At 39.4% G+C, this 15,107-nt stretch overlaps 1 protein-coding gene across 1 annotated transcript in view; it reads left to right on the forward strand.

Annotated features, from left to right (window-relative positions):
• LOC101873589 (ankyrin-2) overlaps window positions 1-15,107 on the forward strand; it is a 263,057-nt gene that overhangs the window by 144,193 nt on the left and 103,757 nt on the right. Inside the window, exons 5-7 of the mRNA XM_034064591.1 lie at window positions 10,120-10,218; window positions 13,654-13,839; window positions 14,289-14,312. Of these exons, the coding sequence (XP_033920482.1) occupies window positions 10,120-10,218; window positions 13,654-13,839; window positions 14,289-14,312 (309 nt within the window). The remainder of the gene's footprint in view (window positions 1-10,119; window positions 10,219-13,653; window positions 13,840-14,288; window positions 14,313-15,107) is intronic.

Raw genomic sequence — 15,107 nt, forward strand, 5'->3', positions numbered from 1 at the left:
AGAACTTGGTATCTTTCAAGGTCATTCTCACTTCCAGTGATGACAATTTATCATAGTGACAAAATTTCTTCACTGACAATAATCTGACAAATAAAAGAAAGTTATTGTTTTTCCTTCTCTTCATTAAATTGCATGAACTCTGGCCTTTATCAGAAATTACCAGCAGTGACATCTGAAACACCACACTGTAGTTCCTTACAATGAGAAATAACAGAATTAGCTCAGAAAATGCTATTAAAAACATGGTAACCACTGAGATTACAAATCCCATCTGTGCTATTTGAGGCTGTTAAGCATTTGGGCCTTTGATTTTATGGATTTTGTGTTTCTGTTCGATTACTCTGCTTTGCCCTTCAGTTTCATGGCTGGCCTTCAGAGCTCTTACTTTGTCCATTTTCCTCTTTTAGAAAGTCTGTTCCTCTGTAACTAATATGTCATTGATGCTATTTTTAGAAAAGTAATTTCTATTTTGATACAAAACCTAATTGCACAGTGATTACTAATTGAATGACTCCACTTTCACCTGCATGCATATCATTTGAGAGCTGACATCTTCCCTGAGCTTGTTGCAAGCAAATGCTTAAATGAGGGCACACCCAGAAATGGGCAGAGATCTAGAAGCTGCTGGTTCCTCTTCAGCATAGAATTCCACCTAGGACTTGACAAGTGTGCAATTGGCTCACTTAAAAGTGCCTTTTGCTACAAGTAGTGCTGAAGAAAATATATGTATATCTCTGTCGTGGTTTAAACTGCAGAATCTCAATAACTGAGTCCCTGTGGCAATGATGCTGATCTGTTGTGACCATGCATCCCTTATGGAATGGATGCATCCCGATCCTCCTCTCCTCTAAACAGGGTCAGAGAAAGTTAGCCTCATGCAAAGAGTTGCACCTCCTAGGATGAAGGGATTTGACAAGCGTCAAGTGACTGAGGTGCAAAGAGCAGAAAAGTAAAAGATAAAATGAGGAAATACAGTTCATTCTGGTAACTGTAAGGGATCTATCATCTCCTGGAGTCACTAAGAAGGAAATAATTCCCTTCACTTTTAAAACTGTTGCCGCTGAGTTTAGAGTGGAATGTGTTCCCTGTCAGCTGCTAAGGTTGTGCTTGGAAGTGCTGCTTCGTTTACGGGACCCCACAAAAGGAGGAGCTACATTTTAATCATCAGATTATTTAAAGTGACCCAGATGCAGAAAGTAAGGATTAGATAAATCAGTCCTCCCCCAAGCTGATCTTGTTATTTAAAAGCCCTCTGGTTTCCTTTCCGCAATACCCTGTTCTAAGCTCATTGCAAACACATTAGCCAAGGAATATTTTTGTTTAAATTTGCCCTCTTTAGGGTTATCGCTTCCTATTTCAACACAGAGAAGATGTTGTCATGATTGTTAAGAGTATTCTTATCCAGACTCACCATGAGATCAAAGCAATCCTTAGGGTAGCACAACATTTCCAGCCTTAATATGCTTTCCCAAAAAGGAGTGATAAGAGCTCATTGAATGTCCATGTTCAGTGTTACCACAAAAGCAAAGGGAGGATTTAGGTGATTCTCAGCTTGTCTCTCTCAGGATGCCCTCGGATTTGCTTTAGCAGAGATTGTTCTCCCTGCTGTTTGTAAAGATAATCTTACCTTCAGAAGGGAGCATAATTTGAAGAGTATTTTCTGCTCCATTACGTCAAAAGGTTTTAATTCCACCAAATGGCCTTTCTGCTTTTATATCAGTATATTTAGAGAGACAGATTTTTAGATGCTGTTTATGAAAAGGAGTCAGCTGCAGTTCATTACTGGTAATGCAATAAAGGATCAGGCCCATTACCTCTTAACTGGAAGAAATGTCTTCTGAAGGATTATGTGGATTTTGACAGATGTAAACAAAAGTAATACATTAAGAACAATGAAAGAATAGAGATATTTATTCATCCTGCCTTAAACTAGTCCAAGTCTCAGCTGCCTGTCTCTGACAGTGATTATCAGTTAGTAATAAACAACCTTCTTCCTGATCTTGAAGTGTGATCTCAGGGAACCCTCGAAGTGGAGTTGAGTGGGATGCCTGTGTGTGTAACACTAAAACGGTGCTTACAGGTTGACATAGAATTACAGGGTAACAGAATGTGAACACAATAGTGATTGCTATTATTGGAGCATTTACGTGGGGCTTTCCCATTTCCCCGAGTTATTCATATAGGTAAAGGAAAAACAGCCTGGTGAGGATGATGCTCAGGTTCTGGTGTCACCTGCAGAAGAAGCAGCATGGAGATATGGGACTGGTTGGCTTTCTCTCAAAAACTCAAGTTCTCGACCAGCAAAGACTAAAACTAAAGCGAATATTTACAATATACATTTTAGTCTATTTTGGTAACTTACAGTCTCTGTTAAAGGGCTATAAAGGACAAATGGTCCAGGTTAAAATATTGTAATTTAAATAAATAGTGGGGGTTTAGCTGATAATGTGATGCAAGGCATAAACCTTAGGAGCCTGCAGTAAGCCAACATACTAGTTGGAAGCATGAAGGCTCACTATACCACTGTGCCACATTGCACCCCTACCCTAATAATGCAGTCTTTGGTGATAACAGGCAGTGGGAGTCTTATCTGCATACATTGCTGAGAGTGTAGCCATAACTTAGTAACAACCAAGTAAATAGAAACATTTTATATATGATTTTAGTGCAGTATTTTCTTCCTTCTAGCCCTCAATCATATGCATAAGATTAATGATTGTTTTCAGTACTCTTTTACTGTACTGTGTTTGGAAGGCAAAACCAAGACTCTGCCCTGATGAAGCTAATAAAGTAGATGTACCAGCTCCCCAAAATCCAGTAATTCCAGCCTTTTTCCTAAATGCTTTTGTCACCTTTAATCTTTAGAGACTATGGGGCCCTGCAGGCCTCAGTGTCTGCTGTGGGTAATGAACGTAAGGATTGTCACCTAAATAGCACTGGTTGAATGATTTCACAGTAGATGAAGATCTAGTAACTCTCTTGTGCCTTTACAGCTGTGCCACTTTATATTCTATATTCTATAATGCATGATTTGTGTGTCATCCTTTTTACTAGCACTTTCCAGCTTTCTTATAAAAGCAAATGATACCCCAGGAAAATGAGCTGCTCCATTTGAAACACAGAAGAAAGAATCTGGTCAGAAGAGTTAAAGTGCTTTAATCAATACCAGGAATCTACAGTATTTAATTTAGCCGGTTGTTGATGTACCCACAAGGTGGTTTTACTGAATCCCTCTCATAACGTGAATATAGGACAGAACAAAAATTCCCTCCATGTTGGTGCTGTCAGCATCAGAACAGTGCAGTCATTTTTTGTTCCAGTTCTGATAGTAAAGATGTTCCTTCTAATCATCCTAAGTTACAGATGTGACAAAGCGTAGTTCCTTCCACCCGCCTTTGCATTCCCAATTTCATGCTGCTTAAGTTGTCAGCTCTTGATTTGAATATTCTCAGTCTCTCTGTGGAGTAGCCCACTTGCCTTTGTCTAGCAAAATGAGACTTCTCAGGCGCATTAAATATGGCAACTTAAAGTTACATGCCATGAGCTTCCCTTGAGTGTATCTTCAGATTCCACTATTGCATATTTCCGTGAATATAAATATAGATATGATAGCCCAAAAATTTATGAGGTTTTTTTTTCTCTTGAAAAAGGATATGGACTATATGTTTGTTTTAATGTGGATTATATGTTTGGTTTATGGAAAATGATGTGTTTTAAGGGAACAGAGAAATGTAATTGGTGTAGTTACAGATTATATATAGGGATATGTGTGTATATATAAATATACTTAAATATATATATATATAAAAAGTATGGATCTTGATGTAAGCTAGCAAACAAACAAAAAAGGCAACTTTTAAAAGCTAAAGTAGGTACTTTGAGCTATCCTTAATTCACCCTTTTAGGCAGAGAATCTCTCCTGCTATGATACAATCCTGTTATGGAAAGTTTATTTTTAGACTGGCTGAAAATAATGCTCTCAGCATAATGCACAACAAAGTTCCCAGAATTGTGCTATTGACATTTCTATCAAGATGTGTGTTCTTAATTTAGCTTGCAGTGTTACATTTACTTGTAACTCTTGTAATTAATTTATTGGTATTAATTCCTTGGATCATTAGAGGATTTTTCCTTCAGTCACAGAATGATTGAGGCTAGAAGGGACCCCTGGAGGTCATCTTGTCCAGCCCACCCTGCTCACCTACAGCAGGCTGCCCAAGGACATGTCTACATGGCTTCTAAACATCTCCAGTGATGGAGACTCCACAACCTCTCTGGGTGACCTGTGTCAGTGCCCCACAGTGAATGTTCAGAGAGTCCCTCCTGTGTTCAGCTTGTGTCTGTTGCCTACATCCTTTTTCTTTCCTGCATAAAGTTCCCGTTTGAGAGAGAATAGGCTTTGCTGGAGTTGAGATTACTGGAGACTGAGATTAAGGGAAACAGTGAGTAAAGGTAGAGTTACTTTCTTTTAACTGTTGAGTTGTAGATATCACTAGTTTAGGCCAATATCCTTGGAAAAATTGGGAAAACAGGGAGATGAGTTGCATATCACTGCATAAGAATTTAAATCAGGAACTTGCTATTCTTGTGGAAGTTAAGCAATATTCTAAATAATAAAAAAATACTGAAATAGTTATTGAACTTAAAGGACCCAGAAATTCTCATTATTTTATGGAATGAAATGGTCTATTAATGCATGACCATAAATCAGAAAATATTGTAATCTGAGCTCTTTAAACTAAGCTTGTCTCACCCTTGTCCCATCCTTTGTGCCGATATCAGTTATTTTTTGGGACTGGCTTAAATTCTAATGAGCAGGAAGAGAAGGAGGCATAGGGAGGAAAGTAGAGCAATTACACAAAGGATTCTCATAGTTTATGTTAAGTGCCAGATCCTGTGATTGAAACTCTAAAGTGACCCAAAGGAAACTGAGCTGTTATATGGGCAGTATTTTCTGTGCATGATCTTCTCTGAATGTTGCTGGAGAAGTGGGGTAGCAAAAAAATCCTGACTAATTTGGCTTTTATTTGTAACATTGAGCAATCTTAATTTCCTTGATGTGAAACAAAACTGGGGGGGAGAAGGCAACCAAAACACCAAAGGAAAACTGTGCAGTGAGATAGAGAGACAGAGGAGGTCTGGATCAGGCAATAGATTGTGTTGACCCTCTGACATCTCAAAGAGTGAGTAGAAATGAGCATTTGTGTTGGATGTTGGTTGTCTCATCTTCCCTAGCAACCTCAGTGATCTTCTAATACAGCATCTGGGTTTACATGACCTATTTAATCACGTCTCATTTTCAAAGAGGCGAACTGAGAGAAGAGATAATGTATCTTGATTTTCTCTCTTTTCCTTATCAGTATGAGTATGACGAGTATGGATATATGACACATATATCAGTATGGATATATGACACATAGATACTATATAAGCATATAGACACTAAGGCCAGATCTTCATGGACAAGCTTGTCACTCACACACTGGCTCTACTGATCAGTTTGGAAGACACATGTTTCTGATCATTGGGTACTGCTGTGCAAAGAGGCTTTCCTTGAAAGCCTGCCATACAAGACAGCTCAACCAAGCCATACAACTGTTGAATGATTTTCTAAATGCTCTAATAATCCCTCTGTTTCTTCAGGCTGTGTTTTTCATTAGGGCTTTGTCAAAATTTAATGATACAAATTCTGAGTCATATGTAGACTTGCCAATTTGCATTAATAACTTGAAGAATCATTGAGAGCTACTAATTTTCTCAAATTAGCAAGTCAGTGAATGTAGTAGGAAGAATGGAGTGTGAAAGATACTCTATTTGTTTAGTGTTAATTTCTCATTATAACTTTTCTATATGATAGCAGTAAACAGTTTTCAGTATACATTTGCAAGGATAATAAAATCTGAGTACTCTCCTCTCTATAAATACTCTGATGGGATCATTGTTTGAAAATGAACATTATATATCATTACAACATTAATTTCTATTTTTCAGATGACACATAAAGCATAAACATACAGATATACCATAATTACACAGCTGGGCTTTCAGGGAAAATGTATTTTGACTTCTCCAGGTCACATTTGTATGCCACAGTTAGTATTTTGGCTTTAATTCTGGATTGTGTTTATACAGATTGGGATCAAAAGCTGAAGGAAAATGCATTGAAATAAAGACTTCCCACCCCTGGACCAGCAAACCTTCTGTATCCCATTCCATGTGCTAAGGGGAGAGGTCAGTCTCCTGTGCAATATGTCCATGGAGAACCATTAACCAGAATGTTGTGGATTCAGTAGGAGCTGCTTTGGGATATTGAAACAGAAGTCTTAGGGAAATATGCTTTCTTCAATTTGCAGAGATCTGGGGTCTTGAGCTTTGGGATATCTCTAGAAGCAGAACAGAGAGACCAAGTATTGGCATATAGCTCTTTGAAACTAAAAGATAAGAAAGAGGGAAGGGGATTTTAGATTAACAAGAGTAAAGGAAACTAAGAGAAGGATATGCCTTTGTTATGGGCATTTCCCTTTAACTGCAGGACTGTCTGAGCCAGACAGAAATTGCTGTGTAGGATACAGACAGATAAACACATCATAGAAACTAGTCAGTATGGGAGTAGGCATATGCAAGTCCTGGGGCAAAAATGAGAAGGAAGAGCTGCAGCAAGGCTAACAGGTCATTCCATCAGCCAAAGCCCTGCCAAGGAGAGCCCTTAATATTGGAAATCCTAAAATAGGCACTTTCTGGCTAAGAGCCAGATGTGTTTAGTTCAGGAACGCTGCAATTAGAAGCTCTGAAACCAGATCCTCATGGAGAATGTGGACTTGTCCCTGCCAGCAGGAAAAATCAGGCTTGACCTTGCCAGGGGGAGAAATTCAGGGAAAGCTTTTCCAGTGTCTTTTGGTATAGGCAGTTTTGCATATAGACCTTGGAATGGTGTTGCAATCTCCAAAGTAAACCAGATTAATATATATATATATATATATACACAATAGGTTTACACTGTAAATAAAGCTTGAGGAGAAAAAGAAAAAAGGCTACAAGTTTATGTGCAAGAATTTCCTCCCCCAATTTCTGTAGTTTCAGGTATGATTATAGCACATGAGGAGGATATCCTTGATATAATGGGCACACTGCTGGGGTTCTGTGTGGAAAAGCATTTAGTATTTCCTAGCACACGATGGTCATGAAGTCATGTACGCATTGTCATGGCTCCTAATCCAGGATTTATTGCCCTGATCCTGTTCCAGAATGAGGGATTTGAGTTGATTGGGAAAAGTAAGATTCTTCAAAGCTTTTAAGCAAGTTGATTTACTCTGTCTTGAAAGATCTCATATTCCCTCAATTTAGATTAATCAGTGTGATCCTTGTATTCAGTCTTGTAATAATCAGCTAGGGGGGTTTACAAATTGTATATATTACCAATTAATAAACTGCTACATTAGGCTTTAGTATTAGAATACTAATGAGGTAGGTCAAAACTTGCTACCTCATGGTAGTAATGGTACTACTCATGATAGTACCTCATAATGGTTAGTTATTCCTAATAAGTTGCCATTTCGTTTCTTTCTGGAGTGGGAAGGAAAACCAAACCAGTGAGACATCTCAGTTACCTGTAGTTTTTCCTTTGCTGCTCTGTACAAAGACAGTCACAAAAAACCCAATTTTTGCATAATTCCCACTGCCAACTCAGTCTCTACACCTGGAGATTTTCCTTTGAGGAAAACAGCTTCCACAGGGAGGTGTATTTTTACACCAGTGCATCGGTTGTCTTTATTGCAGCAGAATGAGCTCATTGACCAGTGGCCCTCTGGTTTTCCTCTGGGACCTCCAGGTCCTCATCTACAGAATTCTTCTCTAACTCATCATTCCATGTTTGCATAGTTTGTTTTTTCTGCAGCGGTGGAGAAACCTGCATTTGTCCTTATCTGAGGTACCTTTCAGCTCTGCAGGATAACAGGCACCTTTCTAATTGTGATCCTGTTGGGTGGTGTACTTGTAGATCATCTTGTTCATGCTGTCTGTAACTCTGCTAAGAGCACTCTATTCCATGCTTTAAGTCATTACTGAGAATATTAGATAATACTTGCTATGGACAGACCTGTGCAGTGCCATTCAAAGTACATCTCAGTGTTAAGGTTTTATCATTACATTGCTGCTGGCTGTTTTCTGGGCGCTATTTTTTAATTCTCTGTCCCAAGGTTGTTGATAGAAATGCCAGAATGTTATGCAAAGCAGTATTAAAAGACTTGCTATAACATATGTGGCGTTTATCACATGACATATACAACATAAAGCCAACTCTATCCTGGGCTGCATCAAAAGGAGTGTGACCAGCAGGTCAAAGGAGGTGATCCTGCCCCTCTACTCTGCTCTTGTGAGACCTCACTTGGAGCATTGTGTGCAGTTCTGGTGTCCTCAACATAAAAAGGACATGGAACTGTTGGAACAAGTCCAGAGGAGGCCACGAGGATGATCAGGGGCTGGAGCAGCTCCTGTATGAAGACAGGCTGAGAAAGTTGGGGCTGTTCAGCCTGGAGAAGAGAAGGCTGCGTGGAGACCTCATAGCAGCCTTCCAGTATCTGAAGGGGGCCTGCAGGGATGCTGGTGAGGGACTGTTCATTAGGGACTGTAGTGATAGGACAAGGGGTAACGGGTTAAGACTTCAACAGGGGAAGTTTAGATTAGATATAAGGAAGAAGTTCTTTACTGTTAGGGTGCTGAGGCACTGGAATGGGTTGCCCAGGGAGGTTGTGAATGCTCCATCCCTGGCAGTGTTCAAGGCCAGGTTGGACAGAGCCTTGGGTGACATGGTTTAGTGTGAGGTGTCCCTGCCCATGGCAGGGGGGTTGGAACTAGGTGATCTTAAGGTCCTTTCCAACCCTAACTCTTCTATGATTCTGTGATTTATTGCCTGAGCAATCTGTGACATTTGTAAATGCAGAGGGGGATTGTAAAGGCATAATGCAGTTATTGTATAACTGTATTATATAGTGACTGAAAAATGTTATTTCATTTCATTATGAAATTATTGGAAATTTCCATGGCAAGTTTGCTAGAAAGAATAATACTGGCTTCTCTGGAACAAACCTCTTGGTTATCACAGTTCATGCATCAATTCTGACTGCTTGTGTAAATGCACGGGCTTATCATTTGTTGTCACAGCATGCAAGATTAAATAAAAAATAACAATTAAAAAAGTGTGAAATCTGGTTCTAGCTAAAAGTACCATTCCAATACAGAATAATGCTGTCAGAAATACAGGTAATTGTGTCCTCTTTTGTTATATGGTAATCTACAGGATATTAAAGGCTTTTCTAGGGACTTTTTAGCAGTCTTAACTCACAAAAGAACAGACAGCTCACTTCCATGCCTTCCTTTCATAAGTATTTTGTAGCTAATTCATTAAAATTGTTTGCATGGAAGTATTTTAATGGGAAGAAAGGGCTTGTATTTCTAATGATTTTGCCTGTAGTTTCATTAATTTAGAAGAGGATTTTTAACCAGAACATTATCCAGAGCAGATTAAGGACTCTCAGCCATTTTGATGTGTTTTTATGATTTAATGAGAGATGAACCTCCTGTATTGTCAGAAAGGCAGTTGTTATTTTGCAAGCTTAAGTTCCTTTATGTTTGGTGATTTGCAATGTTCTATGTATTACAAAATATTATGTAATATGTTAAGCCTTTGTCACCTCTGCTCAGCTTGTCATAAGGTGTTGGCTTAATGGTCTTCAGGGGGATCATGTCTTTGCTTAAGTTAATGTAACAAATGGAAGAAATCCTTGCTTTCCTGTCAGCTCTCATAAAACTCTATTGACAGCTTTACAGTCCCTGAGCATTATCAGCAAGGAATATCTGTATGAATAATTACTGTGTCCCTTGCTTCCCTAAAATATGTGTCAAAAGAAAATTAGTATGAAAACACAGAGTTTTGTGGGTTTAAGCAATGTTAAACATTTACCATATTAAGTTAAAACCCACCAAGTTATTCTGCTTACATACTTAAAACATTTTAGAGTAAAAAAGCACAAATGAATTTTTAGCTTTATACTTATTTGGAGTTCATTATTGTTGGTAGATTCTATTTCTTCATGATAGTATTTCCTTGTATGTTCTTCCTAGAATGGCTTTACTCCTTTATATATGGCAGCTCAAGAGAACCACATTGAAGTGGTGAAGTATCTCCTGGAGAATGGAGCCAACCAAAGCACAGCTACTGAGGTGAGGTGTATTATTTTTTCCACACTGTTGTTTCCCTTTGCCTTTACTTCCAGGTTGCTTCAAGCCAGAAGATTTTTCACATGGAATATTTTGAGAACTTTTGTACTTTAATTTCAAATGAGCTTTATTTACAAATCTTATTCTTTTTTTCTACACGCGCAGGTGACTAGGGTGAATGGTTCTGGAAGTGGTGAAAGTCAAGGGATGAAATCCAGCCCGATACATTTGACAGCCAAATTTCCACAGAGTTTAGTAAACTCAGGATTCTCACCTGCAATTTGTGCCCATTTCTCATACCCACTTCCTGGAGACTTTTCTGAGAAGTGATTGAGGCTTTGAAGAGAGATCCCTAGGGCTGTAGGAATTACAGGAGGCCAGAGAGGTCAGAAGAATGGAGTGGACAGTAGATCAGTCACAGTGTAAGTGGGGAGGTACAGCATCTCATTTGAACAGATTTGTGTTTTCAACAAAGCCCATGAAGACTCAGGTCGTGGGATTTCAGATGTGCTGTGTTCTGCATAGAGACAGAGTGAGAAGCAGGCAAGTGCATGTACAAAAGTGATGAGTGAAGTAGGGGCTCTGTGGTGCCAGGTTCCCAGAACCATTTCACAGTAGAAAGGAGCCCCAAGGGGTCACTTAGTCTAACCTCCTGCTCCTGTTCCCCTAAGTGAGAAGCAACTGCCCAGACAGGTTATTCTGCTTCTGAGGCTTGCCTGTGACTTTGTGTAACCTATGAATATTTGTCACTTTTGGTGATTAGTATAAATTAGAAATCAAATGACTAACAAGGATCACATTAAAAGCTCAGGAGGTGAAGTGCTGTTTTGTCCTCAGGCACTTTATTTCTACTCCTGGACCACAGGGTATAAATGGGCAGAAGGATGGTATTAATTGCTTGGTTCTGGATGTAACTGCAGTGCTCTAAAGCTGCAGTAACTTCAGTGCAAGCAAGGTAGACACGAGAGTATGAGACATGACTCCATCTGAAGACGAATTCAATCGCAAGAACTTCCTTCTGCAAATGAGGTGATTTAAGGGGAATGGGAAAAACTCCTAGGTCATGAGGCCTGTGCTCATTCTGTCTTCTGATCTTCTCTTTCTGCCAAATGTTCTTTTATACCAAACCAAAGGGGTGAGTGAGGAGGATCTGTGCTGCGAAGAGTGTTGGCTTTTGTTTGTTCTAAGGATATGGATGTGCCATGTGAAGTGTTAATAGGAAAGTTCCTCTCCTGCCAGAGCTTTTGCTCACGTTTATTACTTTTTCCTATTCTGCACATAAACATGCCCATTATGGATTGCCTTCACAAACGCATGAATTTAAAATGTGGGGCCATTTATGCCCACTAATGTTAACAGCTGCTATACTGTCTCTTCTTTCAATGGATACTGTACCATTTGACAACAGCTCCTAAAATAATCCTCTCATGGCATGCATATATGGTGATCACATTACATGTCAGCTTTCTGAAGTATGAAATCCCATGTAATTGCCAGGCAACGTGGCAGAAACACGCTGCTTGTGAGGGAGCCATGTGGAACTGAGGCTCCCTCAGCATGGCTGAGGCCTGGGGTCACCTGCTTGCAGATTTTCTCCCAGTGACTTTTACTGGCTGTAATGATCAGGTGCACTGCAAATTCATTCATTAGTTGGCAGGGCCTCGACTGTTATAATTAATGGGGCCAAAATACCAAATGCCCCCACTCTGAAACTGAATCCAAGTCTGTCTTCTGCCATTGGAAAGGTCAGCTCTCACTTCTGTGGGTTGGAAGGCAGTGGCTGTCTACTCCCTTATGGCTGAACTCAGTAAGTTTTGGTTTCAGGTCTTGCTGAGATGGTCTTAGGGATTTGAATGTTACAGAAGGATGGTCTGACCCACTGTCTGCTTTCACACCTGCCCACAGTTAGTCTCCTGAACAGAATGGAGAAAATGATACATTAAATGAGGTGGGATGTCAGCCTGAAAAAAGGATGCCAACCAGATACATGTAGAAGGACCTTCTGTTTAGCATCAAGGTCTGGCTGTCCTCAGTGTTGGGAGGGGGGGAAATGAAATGCTTTCTCCAAGCTGTGGTCAGTCCTCCTTTCCAGAAGTGATAGGAGAGGGATGCAGATAGAGTTGTGTCTAAGGGTGGAAGGTGAAGTGTTGCAAATGAAGTGGATGATCTTCTCTTTGAAGCTTTGAAACTTGCACTGCCTTTGGATGTATCTCATTTCCTTTCACACTTATATGCATATATGTACAAAATGAGAGTGAGGATGAGCTCAGTTTCATAGGGTCTCTAATCCAGGATTTGCTCTTATGTTCCCAGAGGCAAAAGGCAAATGCATTAATCCATTTCAACACCTAATGTAGCCCCAATCTCAGAATTATCTTTACAGTTCAGCTGTTTCATCAGCTGTTCACCCTTTTTAATTCACTGTACAGAATTTAATCTCTATTACAGAAAGAAACCACGGTAGTATTGCTGTTGCAATGCACCTACCCAGAGTTCTATGCCAAAGGGAATGAACGTTATTAGATTACTAAAGGGAAAATTGCTTTGGTGATTCTTCAGATATTTCTTTCAGTATATGTTACTTCTCATTCCTTCCTAACTTGTCCCTTATTATTTTATCATCTTTCATTTTTCTGTTCCAAATGAATTCTGTCTCGTTCCTATGCCTTTTATAGTGTATCCAAGCCAGTTTTCTCACTTTCTGGCTATAATCAACTCTTTAGTTGTTCCTAAGATACAAAAGCAGGCAGTACTTGAGCTGAAATAGCAAGTTGTGATTGTATGACATGTTTAAAAACATCGGCAATTTGGGGCATGTGTGGAGAAGCAAGACAACTTGAAAATAACTTTGAAACCAAGCTAAAACTATGACTGAAAAGCAGAGATTTTTCTGATTTTGTTTTTCCAAAAAAAGGACAAATAATTTAATGTTTTCCTGCTTCAAATTAGATGAAATTTCTAAACACAACCTGGCTTTCTTGACTCATATATAACTTAGAATGGGAAACAGCAGGGAATGCAGCCACAGCGATTCTTTCTGCAGAGATGTGAGATATTCAGAAACAGGTTCCCTGGATATTTTTTGCATCTACTTTGTTCAGTACTCACTAATCCTGACCAAAATATTGATAGAAATATACTTTGTGTCCTGTTTTAAGATGGGAAGTAATTAGGGGTACTGTAGAATGATCCTTTGCTTGCACTTGATTAAAACAAAGACTGGTTTGAAGTGGAAAAGTGTGCTTCTGACATGTTTCAAATCCTATCTGGCTTAAAATATTGGGCCTCCAGTGTTGTTTCACTTGAGACAGTGGTGCAGAAGTAGAAGACAGCTGGTAAGGTGCTTACCAAGTGTTTGTGTGTGAACAGCACTGTGCAAATGACTGAAGTTGCACGTCCTTCACCTTACTGAGCACAGCTTGTTTCCTTCCCTACCAGGATGGTTTCACTCCTCTCGCTGTTGCACTGCAACAAGGACACAACCAGGCAGTGGCCATCCTTCTGGAAAATGACACCAAGGGGAAAGTGAGATTACCTGCTCTGCATATTGCTGCTAGGAAAGATGACACCAAGTCAGCAGCACTCTTGCTGCAGAATGACCATAATGCTGATGTGCAGTCCAAGGTAATGGAGTACTGCCCTGGAGGTAACAGGGTAGTCGCACAGCTAAGTACCGACGGGCAAGAATCTTGACTGCCTTCACCTTAATGGTTAAAGGTAGTTTGTTCTGTGGGGAAATAAAAGTTGCTTGACCAGTATCACCAGTGTTTAGCTACACAGCAATTGCAAACTACTTACTTTTCTGCTTTTTAGTTACTCCTCCAATTTTTTTTGGTAACCAGCTTTCTCGTAAACCAGAAGACACTGGAATGGAAGTGGAAGCACTGCTTCACTATTAAGTAGGGTACTGTTTTTTTGCCCATGGGAACATAGGTTGTATTTAAAGTTAATGCATGCTTGAATCGCTTTCCCCATAATTAACATCATAACTCATTTCAAAAAGCAACATTGTTCTTCCTTTTGCAGCCAGTCTTTAATATTGTTCCTCTTTTTCCCAAACCATGCTGCATCAGATGATGGTGAATAGGACAACTGAGGTACCGAGATCCAACATTTTTAATTACTCTTTCTGTTACTTATAATTATCTTCTCTGCTCTCTAGCAATATTTATTGTTTAGCACTAAAAGTGAAGATATGGCTCTTTTTAAATGTGTAGAGGTATGGGGCTCAGCAAACCTATTTTTACTCATCCTTTGTCTTAGCATTTCTTATTTCTGTCACTATTGAAGTAAACTTTTGGGAATTCACAAGAATTCAAGGAAGTCTGAAGCAAGTAATGGAGCTGAGGTGACAAAGATGCTTTTCTAGCTCTATTTCAGTAATTATGACAATGCACTCTCTTGGCATAACTAAATTAAGGTGTCTGGTTCCGCCAGAATAATGGTAATATTCATTTACCTTCTTTTACAATAATAAATATAACCAAATCCTCCAAGGTAGAAACTTGCTCAGAGCATATGCTTGCTTTAACCATTGTTCTTAGTAAGATACTTTCAATGGAGATAAGGCATAGCACATAATCACAGTTTACCTGTCAAAGATGATATTACATTTCTCATACAGATTCTGGAAATACCAACTCTCCAAGCACTTCCACTAAAAATCAGGGCTCTGATTGACCAGAAATGGGATTAGTCCCATAAAGATTATTGGCATGTTTAGGAAAAAGAATTCTTTCCAACAACATGGTCATTATTTAAACACCCACTGGTGTCTGCCCAAGGGCATGTTCTTCACTGTGGTAATAAATGTGAAGGGGGCACCTCTCTTTCACCCAGCATGGAAGTTCCTTCTCTGTACCTTGCCTTTGTCACCAGGCAGACATGTGTTT

Source organism: Melopsittacus undulatus, chromosome 7 (assembly GCF_012275295.1).
Source record: "Melopsittacus undulatus isolate bMelUnd1 chromosome 7, bMelUnd1.mat.Z, whole genome shotgun sequence".
Lineage (NCBI taxonomy): Eukaryota > Metazoa > Chordata > Aves > Psittaciformes > Psittaculidae > Melopsittacus > Melopsittacus undulatus.